General features: G+C 42.9%; 1 protein-coding gene across 2 annotated transcripts; it reads right to left on the minus strand.

The window, feature by feature from the left end:
- Positions 1 to 2,464: 2,464 nt before the first annotated feature.
- waca (WW domain containing adaptor with coiled-coil a) lies at positions 2,465 to 21,503 on the minus strand. Of its 2 annotated transcripts, none has more exons than XM_079754360.1 (13): positions 21,293 to 21,503; positions 21,068 to 21,098; positions 20,111 to 20,303; positions 14,977 to 15,059; positions 12,583 to 12,698; positions 12,344 to 12,459; positions 10,804 to 11,067; positions 7,976 to 8,098; positions 7,052 to 7,200; positions 6,503 to 6,621; positions 4,812 to 5,079; positions 4,555 to 4,682; positions 2,465 to 4,450 (listed from the first exon to the last, which is right to left on the minus strand). In XM_079754360.1, the coding sequence occupies exons 1-13, from the start codon at positions 21,331 to 21,333 to the stop codon at positions 4,381 to 4,383; spliced, it is 1,701 nt and encodes a 566-aa protein (XP_079610486.1). In that variant the 5' UTR covers positions 21,334 to 21,503; the 3' UTR covers positions 2,465 to 4,380. The 2 variants fall into 2 exon arrangements, with proteins under 2 accessions (XP_079610486.1, XP_079610485.1); XM_079754359.1 differs by having other exon boundaries at positions 7,052 to 7,203.
- Positions 21,504 to 23,155: the final 1,652 nt, after the last annotated feature.

Consider the following 23,155-nt stretch of genomic DNA (forward strand, 5'->3'; position numbering starts at 1 on the left):
GTTGTGCGACAAATTCGTCAAAGCAACGAAGAGGATGAAAAGTGGTGGTGGCAAATTAGAAATAAAATGCAACCTTTTTAATAGGGCACCCTTCCAACAGGAGAGAATCAGGAGAGTATTGGTATTCTGATGTGTTGATAGGTGTATAGTTTTGTTGGTTGTAGGTGTTTTGTTTTGTTTGTCAAACCTAAATGGAATTTGTATAAAATATAAAAGCTATAACTCACGAATTTAACCAGCTTCCTTTTCATCCTGCTTTGTGGAACTTTAGTTCAAACAAACCCATTACAATTTCAAACCGGTATTCTGGTAAGCCCCCCTAGAGTTGCAGTGTTCAGACGGGTTGGGGTGGGGGTCCCAGACAGACTGGGGTTGTGGGTTTCGACAGACTTCCTCTGACACCTTCTTCCCACAGCCACTTTGATGAGAGCTGTATCAAGATGTAGACCCACTCAAATGTCAGCTTTGATGTTTCTGGATCATGTCATAGGTGTAGTGTGCAGTGAATTAGAAAAGAAAACATAGAATAAGACAAGCATTCCATACATTATAATACAGTTCGGCCGATATTTTGAGAAATCACAGACTTGAGGATATTGACCAAATCATTGTGTTCTTGTGCATTTAATAGTAGCCTATAGTTCCGCCCAGTGGTAAGATTCCCCCCTCCAACCCAACCCGACCCAACCCACGAAGAACAGTCGATATTAAGGATCTGGCGCCCCCTAGCGATAGGCATTAGCTACAGCAAATCATTTCCAGGAGCCCCTAAACTAAACAGTCATTTTCAAACCCAGACAAATGACTACTTTAATTTCTTTCTGCCCCAGCCAGAGGCCACAGGAATACACCAACAGTCTAAACAGACTAGGGAAATGAGTCTACATCCTATACTCATGCTAGGGACTCCAACCCATTCATTAACACATTTCAAAGTGCAATTGCGTTGGAAGAAGCAATTTCGCCACAGACTAGCCACAACGGTACGAGACAGTGTTGGGCCACAAGAGTATCAAGGTACTGCACAGTGTTGGATCTGAAGAGTTTCAAGGTACTTCACAGTGTGGGAACTGAAGAGTTTCAAGGTACTGCACAGTGTGGGAACTGAAGAGTTTCAAGGTACTGCACAGTGTGGGAACTGAAGAGTTTCAAGGTACTGCACAGTGTGGGAACTGAAGAGTGTATCATAGTACTGGACTGGGTCCGAAGAGAAGAGCGTCAGGTATTATACAGAGTTGGACCAGAAGGGGCAGCGTTTGCTAGAGGGACGTCAGATGATACAACAAAAACGTAGAACCCGAAACACAAGTTAACATTAAGTCAGAAAAGCATTGGTGAACTTACAGCTTTGAAAAAGCACTTAAAAAGATTGAGTGTTAAGAACAGGGATAGGAGGAGGCATCCTTAGAAGAGTGTAGGCTACATTGTGTGCGATTCACAAATCCACAACACGGTTTACCTGCAGAACAGAGCAGCCCAAGCAACTTTACCCACTCCAGGGATGGTGCATCAAAGAAGACAGAGTTGGTGACTCACCCGAGCAATCTTCGTTGAAGCTCCCCCGTGGGTAGCCACGTTGGTCCAGGTCATTGTCCAGTCAAGAGCAGATAAATCCACAAATAAGCGACGGCGGGCCCACTTCGAATCGGGTTTTGGAGCGACAGTAATCGAAACCGCGTATTTATAGATCGCAAATATTCAAAACTATGCTAAACGCAACTTCGATTTGGCAATCGACGCCCCTATACATGTAAAAAAAAAAAACGGGCGCGAATTAATTTGCAATAGAACGGGTGAGTGACCTTAATTAAGAGCTAACGAGAACGACAGCACTGTGATTGGTTAAGCGAGAAGCTCGAGACGAGGATGGAGTCAATTAACCACCACCCGAACAAATTGAAACGGGCAAGCGACTGAAATCCGTTTTCCCACCAATTTTCAAGGATACAATTTCATGTTATGACCTCAATTAGTATCTATGCGATGCATAGCCTCACTAATCCATTTGATGAACCGGCAATTATCATTAGATACAATTACGTCATAGGCTACTATAAAGTTAGTTCAATTCAATGACGGTTCCAGGGTATAGTTTAGTTGGCTTATGGAATTATTCAAAGCATCTTTAGTTCATGTTTGCAAAATCTGTCAGTTCATTTTCCTTTTCACTAGTTTGCTGTGAGTAGGCTACGCGTGTTCACGGCATGTGCGTATCATTGTACGCATGGTTTACGCAGTTCAATTAACATAGTTTGTTTTAAATTCCTGTATGGTCCCCTCCCTAGTCACAAGACACTTTAGTTAATGTTCCCATGGAAAACGCAATGCACGGCAGAGTCATATTTTATTTATTTGGACAATATACTTGAGGAAACAATATACATTGCAACGGTGAGGTGACCTTTACCAAATGTGTGGTGCTGTTGAATTTTACTCAGTAGACGCCATGTAATACGATGGAGGGAAACAAAGGTCCACTGCAGCTTAGGACCCGGCTCGGAAAGCAACCAGAACACAAATTACGGGAGACGTACCAGAAAAATTTAAATACACAACCCATAGCTGATCATTATTACATGCTTGTTGAAGGTCTTTCTCGATAATGAGCATCAAATTACAACAAAAAGCTTTACCTCAGGAAAGTTGAAGAGGTGAAGATTTCCAACAAGGCACTAGGCGTATGACAACACGCAGACGAATAAATAATAACCAGGGCTCACTTTAGTTTAGCATGTTTATTACAATACATACATTTCACATTTGACCGTGTGATCTCGCGTTGCTGCCTGCGTCGACTCAGGATGTGCACATTTGGGTGGTGGTGATCAGCATTGTCCCTCCGCGTCAAGGCGCTGGCCCTCTCCCAAAAAATAACCAAATAAAATAACCAAAACCCTCAGCAGCTCACCCCCCTAGTAGCACTTGCCCAATCTCAACAGTCCAAAAAGAAAACAAATAAAGTACTAAGTGTTTAGGAGTACAGCATGTGTGATATACCAGTCATCACTGCATTAACCTGTAATAATAATGATAATGTTTTATTTCTTGAGAACCACCATTTAAAAACGTCACTCACTATTAGTAACTGTACAAAAGGAATGGACAAGCAGTGTCACCCAGCCTTTTTTTTTTCTTTTTTATAAACAAGAGTTGTTCAGCAGAACTCCTTGGGGAAGGAGGAATAAAACAAAATAAAACCAACCAGAACATACTACTAGGAGGGTTTGAACTGCCGACAGTCCCTTAGAGCCTGGGCGGAGCATCGAAGAAGGGCTTCGCTGTGGGAATGGTTCTAAGCAGCACACAACTTGCTTCTCTTTCACCTTCCGCTAGTTCGTTTTTTTTCTTCTTCCAAAAAATAATTTAAAAAAAAATCAACCAACCACACAAACACACGCAAGCGACTCCACACCATCAGGCACTGTTATTTTCAGGTTGGGTAATGCAGGGGCCAATGAAAGCTGCATGTAGACAGCTGAACCACTGTTACGATGGAGCTGGTTAGGGAGAGAGGTCTACACGAGTCACCCAATACAACTCATCCCAGCAGAAAAATATGATATCTGAACACAAGAATCCATTAAACCATTACTTTGAGAGGAGAGGGGGGCAGAAAAGAAAAATGGACACCAGTGTGTTTAGCTTAAACCCACTTTTTTTTGTATGTGTGTAAAAGGTAATGGCTTAAAAACGTCCTCCCGTTTCCAAACAGGTCATACATGTGCAACCAAGGCAATGGTTCGACAATCTACCGCCCAGAGCAAATGTTGCGTTTAGGTCTGCGGACAGGTTAACATGAAGGAAAAGGCTAGCTAGACAACGTAGCCGCCTAGGCGTTGATTAGTTTTGGATGTCAAAAGCTTTTGATAGGCATGGCTTTCCATGGCTTCAATCTACAAAACATATGTACAACATAGATAACATCTACAAGAAATCTACATTTTTTTGCACCCCCCTTCCCCCCCCCCCCCCCCACACCAGGGTCTTTTTTTTTTTACGTTTTTTTTTTTTTGCTTTTTTCTTTTCTTTTGTACAAAACCAAAGTCTTGTAAACCCACCCTATCCTGCTTCCTTTCCCCCACACCAACGCTTCACCTTTTCTTCTTTCTTTCTCCAAGGCCTGCAGGGCCAAACGAAGATCCTGTGTGTCAAGACTGGGGTGGTGGGGTAGGGGTAGGGGGGACGGGGGAGTGTGTGTGTGTGTATGTGTGTGTGTCTGGAGGGGGGGGGGGGGGGGGGTCAACAAGAACTCAGCAATTGTTCTCTCCCTCTCTTTGTCTACCTCCCAACTATGTGCAACATGGGTCTCCCCACCCGCCCTATTCCTCTTCTTCTTCCCCATCTCACGGCAACCAAAACGACCCAACGCCTCAAGAGTTCTCAGACCATGAAGGAATTCTGGTTCTTCAACTTTTCAAGTTCTTTGATTTGTTGTCTCAAAAACAGTATCCTGCAGAGAGACCGAGAGGAGAGATGAGTTACCACGTTCTACTTCATGCAATGCACATCCCAACAGGTCTCAGGATGATTCCCCCCCCCCCCCCGTGTACGTACCTCTGTTCGCGCAGCGTGGCCTGTATCTCGCACACCCGGACCAGGGAGCGCAGGTTCTTGAGCTCCGTGCAGTTCTCCGACATGCAGATGCTGCCCATGGTGTGGGCCTCTTCCCGCAGCCTGGACGCCTTTCAAACGGGAAGAACAGGCGGTCACAGCCAGAACCAGGCAGCTTGCGAGACCGGCACACATCTCAGATAAACCCAGAAAGACTGCCACATTCTGCAGCTGTGTTTTGTCCCAAAGTGTCAGCTTACCTGCTTCTCGGCGTGGTCGGCGGGCCAGCCCTGGACATGCTTGATCAGGTTCTCGTTGAAGTGGGCGGCGAGCGTGGGGGTGAAGGAGCTGGAGGGCCGTGATCCTGCCCCACTGTGGGGGGCCGAGGAGGAGTTGGATGAGTGGTTGCTGCTGCTATGGTGGTGGTGGTTGCTGCTGCTATGGTGATGGTTGTTGCTGCTGCTGCTGCTGCTACTGCTGCTGTTGGTAGCGACGTGGTTAGGGCCGGGGGAGGGACTCCTCTGACTGCTGCAGGGCCAAGGGGCAGGTAGAAAGTGTTAGGGACTTTTATTTTTCTGGCCGGCCCAGTTGGATTATTGTATGTACACAACTGCTAAATTCAAACGAGGATGAGAACACACTTCATCCAACAGGGCACTGGAAAGCTTGTTAGGATAATCTGGCCCAACAATCGCTTTTGACTTCAGGGCAGAACAACTGGTTTGGTAGTGTTTGCAGCAGGTGTACCCAGGCGTCTGCTAGGGAGATCACACCCAAAAACGTGTAAGCGTTCTACCAGTCCTATCATGGTACTAGTATACTGCGTCTATATACGACCGTTGAAGCAGGGGAGCATTAGGTGGCAATTCATTGCTGCACACAAACTACCCACTAATCACAACAATACCAAACCACCAGATTAATGTAACACTCATGTCCCCTGATAATTGTTTGGTGCTATCGGGCATCAGATTACAGGGTCGTGCCTGAGCCATCCAACACTCATGCAGAGAAGACCATTTCATTCTCACAATAACGAGGTCAAAGATTCAAAGCAACTAAATCTGAGCCTAACCCTGTAAACTATTCATAGGTGTCTGGATAAAAAAAAAGAAACAGGCATGAGAACAAGCTTCATCCAGGACATGAGTACAATGGAGGTATATAATTAAGAGTGTCTGCATGTTTTGACAAGTTCAATTTGAGACTTTAAGACCTTTGTAATACCTCGCCAGGAGGGGAACCTGTCCCTGCCATCACTGCAGAATTAAATTCCATAAAAAAAAAAGATGATGGTATCGTATAAACAAAACATTTAAGTCTAAGTACTTAGTCTCTGATGCACTGCACCAATGCCTCAGCCGTAAACGCTGCAACGGACAATTATGACTGTACTCATTTTCACCAGCAGATGGCACCACAGCACTGCATTGTGGGCAATGTACACGCCATCATATACTCTCATAGAGTACCTTTGCGGCAATTCCCTTTGAATGACATTTACATCAAAAACATAATCATGAGAGAGAGAGCTCATGTAGTAGCCAAGACAGATTATGCAGTGTTCTCCGCCATGAATGAATGTACACTCTGAGCCTACGGTGGCTGTGCCTTGAGAACAGGTAATAAGGCGGCATATTAGTCTGGCTATTGCCAGACCAAGCTCATTCGTAGATTGCACGTTGGTCTGGGAAAGCTGCCGTCATTTTCCTCAACACAAGAGGCGTGATCAATGGGCCTAGTTCAACTGACTCTGTACGCGATTGGCTGCTTGCCGTCGCATCCCTGCGCGCCAAGGGCAAAAGCCAGCTTGGTGATTGGCTCCCGCAAAAACGTATCGGAAGCAGAAAGAAATGTGTTGCTCTTCTCCAGACCCTTGTGCAGGGCGAACTCAAACCGCCGGCAGGATGGGCGGGGCTACCCGGTCTAGCGGCATGTGGGTCAGGCTCACCCTTGGCGTTGGAGGGAGCGTGGGGAGGCTGCAGTGGGGTCGTGCCCGTGCTGCTTGTCGCTGGGGAGGGGCTGCGTGGGCTGGGGAAGAGACGCCTGCTTCACAGAGGGCGTGCTCACCTGCAACACAGGTCAGAGGTCAGTTATTGCAACCTCTGGTGTTAATCGCATCTGACCCGTTCTTTGCATTTTTACGGAGGACCATTTATCACAGTGTGAAAGACCACCACGACCAGGACGGACCATACGCTGATGATATTCCAGGACTAAACACACAGCATAGCAGGTCAACTTGATGTCAAACAATGATGGGGTTTCAGGCTTTATGGCACATAAAAAAAATGAGGTTCAAAATAATAGTGCCGTTACATCAGCAGTGCTAGCGCATCTCATGGTGTCCATCGACGTAACGAGATACAGACTGATAGACAGGCAGACAGACACAGACAGGCCCCAATCAAGTTAGCGCCCTGGACGTTCTGGCTGTGAGGCAATGTAGCTCATCATCCACTGAGGCCAAGGCAGAAAGACAAGCACGGGTTTTCCCTACTTTTGGTTGCGAGATGGCGGGCGGCGTGCCGAGGATGGGCTTGTGGGTGCCAGCGTTGCTCTGTGGCGTGCTGATCCGGGGGGACACGTAGGATCTGGGCGAGGAGGCGTCCGAGGTCAGCGACATGGGCGACTGATTCGACTGCTGCGCTGCTGAGTGGCCGACCGCACGATGAAGGGAAGAAAAGACAAGGTGTAAGTGTCGGCAGAGAAAAGACGTTGCAAACTAAAACCTACGGGGCCATTTCATTACAATCACCCCATGGTGTGAAATTTTGAATTTTAGACTACTAATGATGGGGGGATTTGAATGTTTTTATTTATTAATCAGATATCACTCGTTTTGTTTTAAAACATCATGGGTGCCTACTGCACCCCCCCTCAAGAGGTTAAAGCGTCATTGGAGAAATACTGTGGGAAAATAATGACAGTAAAATAGTGGAATCCAAAGCTATCATGAGGTAGGTGGAATTAGCTAATGAATGGCTTTAGATTAAACTTCAATCATAAAAGAGAGAAGGTAAAACATGATCTAATGGAAAGCAGCTTACAAATTGATTGTGTAGAACAGAAGCAACAGTATTATGAAACTCTGGATTTGTGTTAACATTACAAAGACATTTGAACATATTAAAGTGTGCTTGAATGCCATTTCTTGTAATGAAATATTGTGGTACCATTATATGAGAACGTTTGTTGCCAAGTACCAGAGCCCTACAAGAATCATTAATCACAAAAAACAACAACCGTGCTCATGCACATCAGCACCGCGCCGGTCCACATCAGCAAGGTGCATGTGCACATTCAACCTCAACCACACACACAGCTCATCACTGATCCTAGAAACACTGGGCTTGTTAGTTTGCATCTAATGCAGTGCAACAAAGAGCATGGGTTTGGTTTGATGTTGGGTTTGAGGCCTCACCTTGGCTGGAGAGCTGAGCAGCTTGTGAGAGGAGAGTAGTGATGTTGAACGCAGAGGGGCCGGCGGTGAGGATCTTGTGGAGCATTGACTGTAAAGATGCTTGAGTGACCGCAGCGGTGAGAACTGCGGCGGAGGAGACAAGGAGACGAGTGAAAAAATGAGTGTTTTGGTTTACACCATCAAAGGGAAATGTTAACCTCTGTATGCACAGCTGAAATAAATACACATTTTTATGGTGGATCAGGGAGATAATTCACACAATGAGTTGTTTATGGCATAGAAGAATTACAAACATTTGGTGCAGAACATTAAAAAAAACTAATCAAATACACAAAACACGGACAAGCTTGTTAATTGTTAACCATGGGGAAACAGAGTTAACGTCGCAGGAAAACTGTAGGCAGCCTTTAGCATACCCAACTGTTTAAAATAAAGCTGTGCCAAAGATTTCCACCAATGTCTTGCTACCTTGATTGGTATGATATGAGCAACAGGAGGCATTCCCATTAATGTTTAGTATTAGACTGTCGACACACCATAATCAATCCTTACAAACAGAGTCAGAGTCTATCCACCAAAGCCTCAAAATGATTAGGGAAACATTGGGAAGTTGATTCCATCAATTGCATATCAAGATCCAATACAGTACTTTCAACAACACTGTGTTCCAGGCAGACCGTCAGCCTCACATTCTCTTTTACCTCCTCCTCCAATTTAGGTGGTAGGGAATACATCTAGTACACATCTGGTAGGGAGTATGTCGTAAACCAATTCTCTAAAAACACGAACATGTTGGTGCAGTGGTATAAAGGTCCTCTAAACCCTGTTGTAGGTCAACTTCATACTACTTTGCTCTTTGGTTTTCCATTTGCTGAGTAAGGTAGAAGTCGAGGTAATGCCAGTTACCCCGGGCTGTTGACCCAATTCATCAGAAAACTACAAGGCAGACTATGAACCTCACTGCATGGAGCATGAAACAGCAATGCAAAAAGATCAAAAGCTCATCCCTGACCTATTGTTAATACTACTAGAGAATCCATTTCAAATACTGCTGAGGAAGCAATTCCTCCTAAGCGTTTGGAATGTAATTTAAGGTCTCCTAACATGTAGCAATGTGGCTAAGTTTCTACCAGATGACAAAACGGAATTGATAGGCAAATCCGAAGGAGAGGGAGGGATTGACATCCCTCCCTCTCCTCCCAAGAAACAACCCGTCCTCCGTGGATGGACCTTAAAGCGCAGTCGGACACTCAGAATCACTGCGCAATGTCTCCACCGTCCCCCTCTTCCCCATGGTTTGGTGCACATCAAAGCAGGGCCCAGGGGGCCGTCTACACACACACACACACACACACACACACACACACACCCACACCCACCCACAGAAACCCATCGCTACCGGTGATCTGCAAGCACAGTCACATTTCCACAATGTATATCTCATGCACTTGACACAGCTGCTGCCAAGCCATGACATTGGCATTAGTTAAGACACAAACAGAGCAACACAACGAACCGGAGTCAGGGTTTGGCAGGGAGGACGACGAGCAGGAGATAATAATGGCCCGGAGAAAGGGACACTGCAGCAGTGGGTCTGAGCCAGACTCACGTCCCATCCAGCCCTCTCATCTGCCAGACAACTGTAATGACAGCCCCATCTGTCAGTCTAGTCACTCGTCCTCGCCTGACTTTATTGTTGCGTGGAGGGAGGCGGATTTAAGTGCAACACACAACTTAGGCTCCCTGACGTCACGAAAGCCGAAACAGTACCACTTTGCATTTTGTCCACTGAGAAGAGGAAAAATACAAATTGTAGTCACTGTTGCAGTGGCAGACGATCAACTAACTTGCAGACCAGCAGAATGACAGTTACAAAAGGTGCCAGCGTGTGTATTTGTTCAATCTGTCTGAAGTCTCCTAGAATTACTCCAGACCCTCAAAAATATTTGGTTGCATTATGATACTCTTTTGTTGCCTTTGAGACTTATTAACAAATGCATCATGGTCATTAGTCCATAGCTGCACAGGTATTGCATAGACCACAGTTACACAGGTCTATCTGAAGTACCTTATATAATTACTTCAATTGTCAGTGTGTTCAAGGGGCTCAGCCAAACGAGTTGAACTCGACTCACATGCCCTCCTCCCCCTGAATTGACTGCTGCCTGCAATTCGTCAACAATACCACGTGAATGACTGAGTCTCCCTTCAGCATGCTGTGAGTCAATAAACAAACTATCCACAAATCGTGGGACTACACGTGCGGTTTGACTGCCAGCAGATGTAAAGTATATCGGGGCATTTGGCCTAGAGTGACCGAGGAACATTTGAAGGAATGAGCAAATGTGATCCAAAACATCTATGAAAAGCAGAACTACATATCAAGTACAGGGCTTCCATTAGATTGAGAACAGCCATCAGTGGCTGAAGAAAAGACAACAGAAGCCTGCGTCAGGTCATGGAGAACATCCTGACACCGGCCCACTATTTATGTCCAGACACATCCTGGCTTCAGCAGCCTATGATTGTCTGTGGGAAAAGCCTGCCAAACTGCTCCTGTGAGCAATGTAGTGCTCGTGGGCAAAAGCAAACTCAATGTAAGAAGGGCTCAGGAGCAGGAAGATGGCAACACATACATAGACAGCCCATTTCAATAATTAATTTGCAAGCTACCAACGAAACTCAGCTTAAGGTATTGCACTCAAGCAATCCAGCAGCAGCCCTGAGCTGTGGTCAGATGAACCGTTGGAGAGTTAGCATAGGTCATCCCGTGCATCCTTCCATCCATCATCCATCACACCGCAGGCTGCGCCCCGACGCCCGCTCACCTTCGTTGATTTTGGCCATGTCCACACTGGCGTTGTTGAGCTGCAGCGCCGTCTGAAGTGCGGGGAGGAGCTGGCGGAGCAGGCTGGGGTCCTGGAGCAGCGTGGTGGTGGGGGACTGGAGCACCGGGGACACGGGCACCGTGGTGGACGCCGAGGAGCCAGGGGGCACGGACGACGACGAAGACGACGACGAGTTCAGGGCCCCGGACCCCGACGATGACTGGCTGGAGGGGGCCGCCGCGGGCTTCTCCGCGTGGCTCGACTCTGCGGGAGCGGAGGGGACAGGACAGAGCAGGCTTGAGGACTGGGTCGCCGACAACCCGCTAGTCAGGCCCAAACACGGTCGACATAGTGTTTAGTCTCGTTCCCTCTTCAAAAATGTGCAAGGACCTGTTTGCCCAGGCAAATAAAGTGTTTCAACTCGCAGTCCAAACACTTCAGCTCTGACAGAATCAAATGTAAACGGCTGTCAAGCGCTCAATCACATATCAAGGAGCAGACATAGCATAGCACTAAGTACTGATGTACAAATGTCACAAAGTGACGGGAGCACTTTTAAAGCACACGCAATAGGGGTGGGCTTTCCAACAACGTTTCAGTGGTTAGGAAATCCAGACTACTTCGACCTCCATGTCACTTTTTCACTTAAGCCATTCCGCGCATTGAAAATCTGTGCAAGCTTCATCTTTTCAGCTCAATTTGGAGGGAATAAAAAGGGTGACCTGTGGATGGAGTGATCTATTTTACTCTGTAAATTGTGATAATTTTAACAAAAGCAATGGCTTCAGTGCAAACCTCAGGCGGTTTAGCGCGAGGATGATCAACAGTTGCACACTGCTTGTATTCCACACAGACTGCCAACTAAGCAGTATTGAATAGACGACAAGAGAGGACCTACTTATGATAGAAATCCAACTTCAAAGGCTGATATTACTCACACTAAAAAGCAGCCTATTTCTAATACTGATATTGGTCACATATGCTATATCTCATCTATAATGGACAACAGAGGCAGAGGCATTGAAAATCATGATAACAAAGTTCCACTGCCTCATCTGACAGCATAAAAAAAACAACTCATAAGTCAAAAAAGCATGAAAAGGCATTGATTCAAACAATATTCCTGGTATATAACGCAGAAATGCCAATAATGCAGAAACGCCCCACCAAAGACCATTCCAGGGCCCTAATTCCAGGGACCTTGAACCAAATGAATGCCCCCTATTAAATGAAATACTGCTACTGATGTGGTTTGACAGAATATGGCCCACAGGAACTGGGTTCAGTGAGTAAAGAGCAAGTCCTTTTTTTCTGTATGAGAAAACATGCACATCCAAAAAGCAAGCCTTTGCTTATAACACAGCATTCGGTGTGAGGCCCAGCCATATTTAGCCTCAGTCTTTTGGTAAGCAGTTTGTAAGCATGCATCAGCTACACATCAGCTTAACAACATTCATCACCGATCAACAAATGAGCCGTTGAGATTGCTCCAGTTCAGCAAAACAAAGAAATGATAAAAACACAACAAAGAGGAACTTACTAGCACCAGTAAAACCAGTGGCCGCCGAGGCCTGCATGGCCTCCCGCCTGTAGTCCCTGTCTTTGGGGAAAGTATTGACAACCGTAGTCTTCGTGGGCTCTTTTTGCCTCTGCTCTCTGTGGGACAGAGCACAAAACACAGTCTCATCAAAACATCCATGAATCCGATTGAGTTTATTCACGACCCGGTCGTTGCCTTTGCCCATGATGAACCGAGTCCTGTAACAGAAACACAGTTACCTCTCCAGCCAGTCTTTGGGCTTCTCCCACTGAGACACCTCTGTCCTGCAGTTGTAGTAGTACTTCTTCCCAGAGGAGCTGATGTGTTCGGACCAGTCATCCCCGGGCTCATAAGGCTGTTGAAAAACAAACAAGCGTTTAATCAAAGCGGGGCCTTTCAGTTCAAGCTGTGATCAACAAGCTGAAGCAGCGGAGAGGAGCGTATGTATGCAATGGTTGCCCGCGCACAAGCTGACGCGTGCATGTGTGTGTGTACACACGCACGCTGGAGGAAAGGGTTCTGATGCAAGAGTTTGCAATTCGAGATGCGGGAGAGATATCCAATAGAAAGGCTACCATCCTATCGGATTCTAAAATTTCACTGTTACTAGGGAATGTTTTTTGACAGGCAAAGTCACCAAATGATTCAAAGGACATTTTCCTATGCAAGCCTCCAACCTAGTTTTAAACAAAGGTTTTAAATATTTCAATGTTAGAGTCACCAATGTCAAAACTCGGACACCTTATTGGATGTTAAACATATACAAGAGTGAGATCGAAGCATAATCACTTCATCATATTTTATCCAGTGTTTCCCACAGCCGTCTAAAGGTGAGGCGGTGTCCCTCTGCTAAATGATCGCCACAACAAAGAGTGGAAGAAACCTTTCACCATATTACGACAATATGTGCCACTGTTCAGTCAAATTTTAAGAAACAGCCTACTTTTAGGCTTTTATACAATATAACATTTGCCAATAGAATACAGCGCAATTAATATACAACACATGAAATCAAACAGAGCTCCGTTCTGTCTGACTATTCACGGTAATCACATGCGATCATAACAAACCCCCAAGCGTTGGAGAATAGAAGCGTTTCACTTTGATCAAATTTAAAATACATGCGAAGGATGCGTTTCATAGTATAGAACAAATATGGCAACATTCAATTAAGAAGAACACAAATTCACTAAGAAAAGACGCATGTCTTTAAAGCGCACAAGGTCTTCAATAAGCGCTCCACAATAAGCGTTCTAACGCAGGGAGCAAATAGACAGACTCAGTGGTCCAAGTGACCACAGGTCTAGCGCTGTTAACGGCTGGAGCATGACCGCCCCTCTTCCTGCCCCGCTTCAACGTTATTGGGCACTTCCGTTTTCTAGTTGACTGCATGTGCTTGTAGGAGACAATTATAATAAATAAAACAGAAATCATCATTTCTGACCAATCAGGGCCTCTCTTCCCTTATTGTTTCATGCTATCCATCTTGCCTGTCAATCACATATAGCTAAGCTCCACCTGAGTTATGTGAATGTAAAACCAATCAATGACAGCACTGAGGGAGGGGTTTTTCGGAGATGGTCATTATCAAAACATTGGTCTCTTCTCTTTCAGACTCTTAAACCTTGCCAAAAGCAGCCTCTATAAACTGTTGGATTAAAATTTAGTTTATTTAGTCATTATAATGCATGCAGTATATATTTATTAAACCACCAATGGTTTGACTAAGAATTTGCGTTGACTCTTTATACTTTTCCTGTTTTAGGGGCCTCTTTCTCTGAAACCCCCGGCCACAATTTTGTCTGCGAAACCTTGTTATATCTAGGTGTGTATTGCAACTTCTAGGGGAGAGAGAAGCACACCTTCCTTACAAGAAAGTTACAGGGCTTAAACTATTCATTACTACGAACGTGGCCCGTCCAAAACTTATGGATCTCATTGATTAGACAATCGTTTACAACACTAGGTGGACTGTTTTTAAGCTAAGTTATTTTATTAAGTGTAGAATATTGACCCACAATGAAGAAATGTAATGAATAATCTATAAAGAGTGAAGCTCTGAAGCTGGTACCTACGAAAAGGCTCACACCTACCAATTGGAAGACTTATCCAATTGCCAAAAACGCTTACCCAACCCGCAATTGGTGCACATACAAGCCTTGTTGTTTGGTTGTTAAACAAATACAATTAGCAGCAGTTCACTGACAGCCGTTGTGTCTAATGAGGTTAAACTTTTTTTTTCTTTCTTTTAAAGCGCTTTCTAATACATTTGGAAAATGGTGCCTCCGTTTGGAATTAAATGTTAAGAAAAACAATTAGAACAAAGTAAGATGCTAACAGAAACAATTTCGAGTGTATAAGATGTTAATACCCTGATATACCGTTACATTCCAGTGCTTACAGAGGGCAGAAATGGCAGCCATAAATACTTTATCCCATCACTGCCTCAAATGATGTTGAGATATAAATCCTTGGCCAAAACTCACAGCTCAAAACTCCCAAAATTCACCCGAAGAAGAAGAAGATAAAAATCAAACATCATAGTGATTTTGAAAACAAAAAGGAGATGGGCTATGAGCGATTTGACCCCATGCCGATAAACTGCCATAAAGAGACTTTAGATGAGCACTTACTGTGTCTGATGTCTTGCTGGGGTTAGAATGGTTGGAGTTGTGCAGAGAGCTGTGGTTGTTTTCTTGTGGAGAAATACTGGTCCCTGGTAGAAAGCACAAAGGAAATAATGTTAACACCAACCCGTCAAATAAAATAAAAGACCCACTAAAATAATTTAGAATTGAACAGCAATTAAATGTTGTTCTATAGATACAGGGAGGGTGTGCTTAAACCTTTTTCGTGCTATTTGAATCAAAACGCATATTAATGATTCCATCAGCGCAGAAATAAGAGATGAGTCCTAGCAGTAGCCAAGACATCGGAAGTACAATTACCATTTCACTCAGCATAGTACCATTCTTCATACCACATCTGCCTCTTAGCCTGGCATTGACAGAGGAATTGCAAAATGCAATTAGTCTGGACCCCCTCTGGACAACTGGATAGTCCTACAACCAATCATAGCAACCAAACAGGTGATGCAGCACTGAGCTATTAAAGAAATACATATTTCTTCTCCACAAAAGCTTTAAGTGCAGTCGCTTATTCTTCTTTTAGTGATAATATACCGTCCAGTTTGTTTAACACCGTCTCATTAGCGGAATCAACAGACCACATCAGCCATCTGATGTGGGGCACTCCTCTGCCCCGTCATCATATTAAAGCCGCCTCGAATTAGATTAATGATGTGATTGGTTGGTCTATGTCCTACCTGGAAGAAATCTTTTTGAATGGGAGGGGAGCTAGACCTTATCTGCAGAGCAAATTAAACATGAGCTTGCGAGATTCGCCTAGTTACAAGGGTAACTGCCTCTTTGGTTCAGAAGTAACCACTCCAACCACACAGTAAAACGGTGCGTAATTGTAATGCAAGCTTTGTTCTGGGAAATCTTGCAATATTCCCTTTAGTCTTGAATCAAAAAGATGGGCTAATCTGCATGAGGTTTAGGTTAGCGGACCAATCACAGCACTTGCTGCTACCGCCTCAATGCAAGGTTAAAATTTTTGGGAGGCGCACGTCAGTCCCTTGCGTTGACTGCAAGGAGGTAATTGGTTCGTAAACCCCCTTGCGTTGCGTCGACATACAACCATAACTAAGCCTCTAGGCCACACCAGCTCCTCTCTCCAAATGGAAAGAGAACTAAAATGCAAGTAGTAAATGTATGTCAGAAAACAATATCAACAAAATACAACTCAAAATAATGCCAGTGAACAGCCAGCGCTCCCCACATTTGCTGTTGTCCAATGTTGTTATGTAAATTTGCACATTTTGTGCATTGCAAAATGCCAGTCACCAAACGACCTGCAGGAAACACCATCGGACTGACTACCCAGGTAGGTTCTGCTTTCATTCATCAACTTATCTTCTGGCGCTGTATTTATTTTTGACCTACTCATAAATTGTCATCCCAGGCAAACATCTTACGATAAAGTAGCACCGTTTTTTGGGTTGTCCTTGGAAAGCATACTTTACACATTAAAATAATCCTTGGGCCGGAGTCTAGTGGTTAGAATGCTTAGAATCCCAAAGGTTCAATTTAATAACGGTTTAATAACTGAAGCTAGCAGTCTACTGGTAGGCATCCTTAAGCAAGATGCCTTACCTGCTCATTAAGGACATCCATCCATGATAGGACAGAGCTTTGTTATCCCAGAAGGAAAATAAATTCACTGCATGTGGCTTTAAATAATAGTGTGCTAAATTACAACAAAAAAAGAAAAATAACTGCTCTGGACCCTGCCACATTTCCATGAATAAGGATTGTTTGGCTATTTAGTATTAAAATCGATGATACCAGAATCAAAGCAGCTCAGACATGCAATATGAGCTCAGCGGTCCGAGAGATGTAAAAGTGTTAAATAACATAAATAACATTAACATAAATCTCAACTAAAAACAGCCATGTACAGAAGTGGATTCTCATTCATTGATTTCCTAATCCAGCAAACATACCAAGGAAACTAATAAAGTTTGAGTAACATGATTAGTGGTACAAGTATGAGGCTTTTGTGGGAGCACACTATTTACACGTTGCCGTACCACTTCCAACAAAGAGTAAATTTACAGCAATTGTTGATCAAAAGGGAAACATATTGAAGCCCTGACCAGTGGCAGAGTCAGCAGATACTGGCTTACTAAGGAGTCTACACACACACACACACACGCACACACACACACACACACACCAAAAAGCCAACATTGGTGGTGAGAAAACAGTTTTCACATATTATAGATCTTACCAGTACTGTGTACCAATTTCAGTGAAGGCTTTTCATTATAAATGAGCATGAGAAGTATCCCATGACAATACCCTACCTTTGCATTAATATTCTACAGCAAAGACAGCAGGAACACATCAAGTGAAAGTGAGATGAGGTCTCGGCCCTCAAGAAACAAACAGATGTAATCATGATTACAATGTTACTCTGAAGTATCTGAAGACTGATGACTTGGCATAGAGGCATGTTGTCATTGCTTGTAAAAACATGTTTTACTACAAGAACTTGTCTTAAGTCCTGTGCCAGAGAGTATTTGTGCTACGGATGCAAAACAGACGTCATTAGTACTGCGATACAGCTACAAAACACAAGAGAAGTAGCATTCCTCTGTTCGAAATTGATTCCAAATATAAATTATATACGTGATCACATCATAACTTAATTTACCAATTTCTTCATTAACCAACTCCCTTATACCCAGAGCTGGTCTAAATAGCTATTCAGGCTTTGGAATAGCCATTTCATTTTCCAAACGGATAACCTAATAATGCTTTGTCAAACACATGCTGAAATACTGGGGTCAGGCCAAACATACTGAGGTTGTATTTCGGTTAGATTATCAGAAAACTATGGATTTCCCATTTTATACAGGCCTCGAAAAACTAGGTACACAGCATATTTCAAATTGACTATATGCTTCCGCTATATGTATCCCAAATGCACATGACTGCATTTGAATGTAGATTGATTTACAGATGGCAGATTGAAATCTCGGGCGGAAACCATATGAATAATTCAAAAGTTTGACTATGTAACTAACTTATGAATATTGACTGTGTTTAACAGGTTCAGATTGCAATTGGATCACAAAGAACAGTCTTAATATATTTTTTTAAATCAACAGGTAGTCACAGTAAGATATAAACATACAAAATGTATTTGAAAGAAACAGCTGAGCATCAGCTCATCTTTACACCTGTACTACTGTATTTATAATGGGCCGAGTACCAAGCCCACTGGAGGTACATTTTTCAGTACAAACAAATGTTCAGTCTATTTTTATTTTATCCCCACTAGGAGCTACACAAAAATCATACCCGTTTCCCATGTTATTTGATGCTACTCCATCATCTCAGTGTTCAGTCTCTGGTCGCATGTTGCATTTACTTAAATATTGTCCGTTGTGACTATCACCTTAATCTAATAATAACCACCAATTCAAGAATCTCACAGCAAGGACCATGAAGAAAATTTGGGTCTGACCCATATATCTGAGCATCACATAATGTAGGCCCACAGTTATTATAGAGGCTGGCATACCACTGTTGTCATCAGAGGCAACAATGCATGTGATGGTGGACGTCACAATAAAGCAACAAGCTATGCAAATCACATCAAGTGAGATGTGATTTTATCGTAAACCCTCCTATAGGAACTTGTCATTGCCTTATTGCTTCGATCACATGTTATGAAATGCAAGCAGACCAAGAGAAGCTGATTCATGGCATCGTAGGAAAACTAACAATTCTATACAACAGTGATTTACTCAAAGTTGTAGAGGACCAGGACCAAATCAATTTGAACGACCAAATACAATTAAAAGCTAGGTGTAGTCCTATTATACAAATATAATGGAACTCAAATCATGAATGTTCATTACATCAAAATCCATTCAGGCAGAAAGATGTCATTGGATGTCACCAAGTATGAGCAGGAGGCTTAATATTCCCACCAATCATGATGCCAGTAGGGCCTAAACTTATTTGACATTAAGACTTAATTTGTTCTCCCACAATTGCTAAGCAAATCAGGAATCAAGTCCCACAGACCGTGGAAACACCAGTTTAATTGTAGTTTTTGGTTGCTGAAATGCAAACTATGTGCATTATGGTCAATGTTAAATGATCAGGAGAGCACAATGCACATCTTAAGTAATTATGGTTCAGTGTAGTATATGAACATGAGGCCACTAGCCCAAGTCCGCTGAATTTTGACCTTTGCTTGTGAATCTGTCAAGCCTATCTGTCAAATTGCATGAATTACCAGCTAAACGTGTCTGCTTCCTATCCTAAAACCTACAAATAGAGCTACAAACACACACCTCTCCTGTTTGTCACTTTTAAATTTGACAGCTTCGAGCTAAGCTGTCAAACAAAAACCTTAAACATTAAAATGCCAGCAACAGCCACCATTAGCAAGAAAACTGGAGATTTATGATACAAACGAGTTTCTTGGTGATGAAAGAAGATTGCAAGCATGCCTGGTCCAAGCCGAGGAAGTCAATGCACTGCTCATATACTGCTCTCAGCGAAATGACCAAATTGATTCTTTCATGTTTACATTTCACAACTGTCTGTCAAAAAGCATGCTTGATACTGTTTAGGCAACCTTTGCTTTCCTAAACAAGCAAAAAGTAAAGACGTTGAATAATATATGCCAGGCATGTTAAATGATTAAAGGAAAAATCCAGGAATACACTGTGTTATTGTCGTTTAGTGAATTTTCCTATGTTTTCTGTGAAAACATTTTGGATGGATGATTAAAGCAGGTTTAATGTACTCAAAGTATAGCATATATTCTGTTCTTTAGTAAAATGTTTGAGCAGTCTGATTAATTTTGCAAATGAAAGCTTTCAAAACCATTACTCAAGCGCAGTGTCCAACCAAGATATTAAAAACAAATATCAAACCAGAAAACACATTCACTTTAAAGACCTGCAGCAACCCATCTACATAATATATTTTATTTTCTTATAGAGGTCATGTAATCAGGAAACACATGGGGAAATCTTCTGAATGAAGAAATCAGCTAACATCATCTTACTGAAAATGTAATTTTAGTGATACTTTTAACGTATTCCTGTTTGCGATCACTAGCGGTTGTTCTTGTCGTTCTATGGCTGCCCGAATAATCAGTGGCTCGTATTTTTCTCACCTCCATCCCGGTCTCTGCCGCGGTGCGTGTGGACAGCCTTCGCTCTGCTGTGGCCAGTGGTGTCGATGTGTTTGCTTTCAGGGCTGTCTGAGCGCCTGAGCATTTTGCAGGGGGGAGTGATGTCGGCGGTGTCTCGCATCTTCTCATGGCGGTGGTCCCCCCCTGGATGGCGCTTGGATGGGTATTTGAGAGTCTGCAAACACAAATTGAATACCCCACTAGAATCTTATGTGTCACTGACATGTCACCATAATATTGTAATCAGGAGCCCCTGTGTGGAATTCTAAGCATCTGGCAAAAGTTTGTGCTGTGAGCTTAACAACACAATATCATGGGTCACTGTTTTAATATGGTTCTATGTGTTGTCAGTGAACTAGGCACGTATTAACGATGCTGCTTACGACGAACTTTGAGGGGGGCTAACTGGTACTTAAGAGTGGCATGATGGATAAGTGAAATACTGATATTCTTGGAGCCAATCAGCCCAGTTTAATTAGGTCAGACAGATGCATTATGATTGGCAATTCTGCCTTTACCAAAAAATATTTAATAAAATAACAGTAAATAATTTCTTACTCAACAATATATTAGATGATTCGTTGTTTGATATTCGCTCTGTTCTTACGATAGATTGCGTATAGGCCCAATCGGTCCGGCTAACTGGCAAGCTAATGTTAACAGGCTGACGTTAGCTTAAAGCTTCAATAAAACTAGTCAATATCATTTTCAAAAGCTTTGGATTCGACGGATAGCGGCGTTTGCATTGTCTTATTCTGCTCATCATTATTAAAAAGCAGACATATCAGCACGACAGAGGTTCACGTGAAGCCAAACGAGCTACTTTTCGGTGTATTTTCCGCACTGTCTGGGGCCTGTGGTGCTCTCTGGAAGCCTGAACTAGAGTGTCCATTTTAATCTTGTTTGTGCTAGCTGTTGAGCTAGGGAGCTAACAAGTACCTGATAGGGCTGGGAATCTCTTCGGTCGCACCTGCAAATACAAATAAAATGGTTATTGATACTGGCGAAACATAATTTATGACACACTAGGTAAAAGTCAGGTAAACAGCCAAATGTTCAAGTTTCAAGACACTTATTTTGGTTTAAATAAAAATGGCGGATTGTCAAAGCGCATCTACGAGGAAAAGGAAAATCTGTTATAAGTCGTAATAAAAACATGTTTACCCATCGCCGAGTCTCGGTTGTTTCCCTGCATACATTACCATCAATGCCGTGTTAGTGTGTTTGGAGTGGGATGTGAAAGATTGGCAATGGTACTATGTTTTCGTGTGGTTTCAGTCACCAGGAATCGCCAATGATTTCAGCCGAGCTGTGTGTATTTCAACGCACTCAGCTTCGCTAGTCGGAAGAGCGCCCTAACTCAGTCCATCTCACACCCGCACCGACTACCCTTCTCTCGGTACTGAGCCGTGAAGCTGGAGCTGCATCTTGGGTTGCCAGGAAAGGAAACCAATAACAATATGCAATAACACTATTTTATGCACTTTAGAGGGTTTATGTATTTAATTTGATTCGAATTGGATTTCAAATATATTTTCTTTAAAGATTAACCAGTACACTTCCACTCCTTATTAAATATATTAGAGACGTGAACCTATCTCCCAATGCAACATATATACTATACATTTGTCAGAATTTTACATGTAAATTATCAAAGCCATTAAAAATGTGATGCTTGGATAATTCTACTATTTCAATTTAGGTTTCGGTGGGGTTGATTTTTGTATTATTTAATTTAGCAATCATGCCAGACTATGATTTCTGAAATTACGTATTTTTCTTGTCCTGGCAACCTTTATCTGCAATTCTCCACTCACTTTTCCAAGAGCAACAGTCGGAGCGTGATCAAATGTAATTGCAATCGACTATAATAAAACACATAGTAACTTCGATTATATATTTTAATTGACTGCATCATATACATCACAACGAAACGATACGATAAATTCAAGTTTATATCTAATCAACATAACAACAACATGCCCATGATACTTCATAACTTAATCTCTTGCGACACCTGGTGGTGATACTTTATTATCACCAATCTGAGATCTGATAATAAGCCCCCTGTCTATCAATGCATTATATTCTAATAGATCCCCTTATAACCAAAGTTCATCGACGTACATACAATTCACTGTTGTGAACGCTAACAGACATGCGTTTAAGAATGATTGATAGGAGTAAAAATAAAATAGAAAGAAATGGCAAAGTAGATTAGCAGCACGAAGAAAGGAGGTAAGCAGGCAGCGAAAGAGTCAGTACAACCATCTCCACCGGTCACAACGTATATCATACAGTAACCAGATATTTCGTATTGTTCTATTCATATTTGAATGCACTAGATTGCAAAAATATCACGGCAACTTTAACACATATAATCAAAACAAAGTTTGTGCGTGTTGGTTTGAGTGTGTGCATTTTTGTTTAGATTTCCCATGTATAGATTAGAAGGCCCATAGCCCAACATTGAAGTGCATCGTGTTCAAATGCTGAATCGCAACCTCTTTTGTCCACAAATCAAGGCCAATTATCATGTAACAACATTACCAAAGGCCCTTGCCTGCCCTGTGACCTGTAGCTTGTTGAAGCCATACCTTATTATAAATTCATGGTCAAGAATATCAATGCTGGAACTGCAAGTCACATATTTCTCCATTCAGAACGTTACATACAAAAATGTTTCGAGCTACATTACATTTATTTAGCACCTTAATGCATTACATTACTACATTACATTTATTTAGCACCTTAATGTCTTAGGTGTTTTCCCAAGCTAGTTTCAAGTAATATTATATTCATAATTCATATACAAATGGCAGATCATTGTCCTGCTGTAGGGTTTCTTCTACCATTCAGAGTGGTTGCATCAATTACGACACAATTTGCATCTTCCTCGTTATTTTGTTCATCCTCTTCCTAACCGGTAGGGGAAGGTATTGAACCATTTTGCTACAAGCAACGTAACTGAACTCACCTGTTAAACGCAACTGAATGCACATGCCGAAAGTAATTCGAGCTGTGTTC

Source organism: Pollachius pollachius (genome assembly GCF_949987615.1).
Source record: "Pollachius pollachius genome assembly, chromosome: 17".
NCBI classification, from domain to species: Eukaryota; Metazoa; Chordata; class Actinopteri; order Gadiformes; family Gadidae; genus Pollachius; species Pollachius pollachius.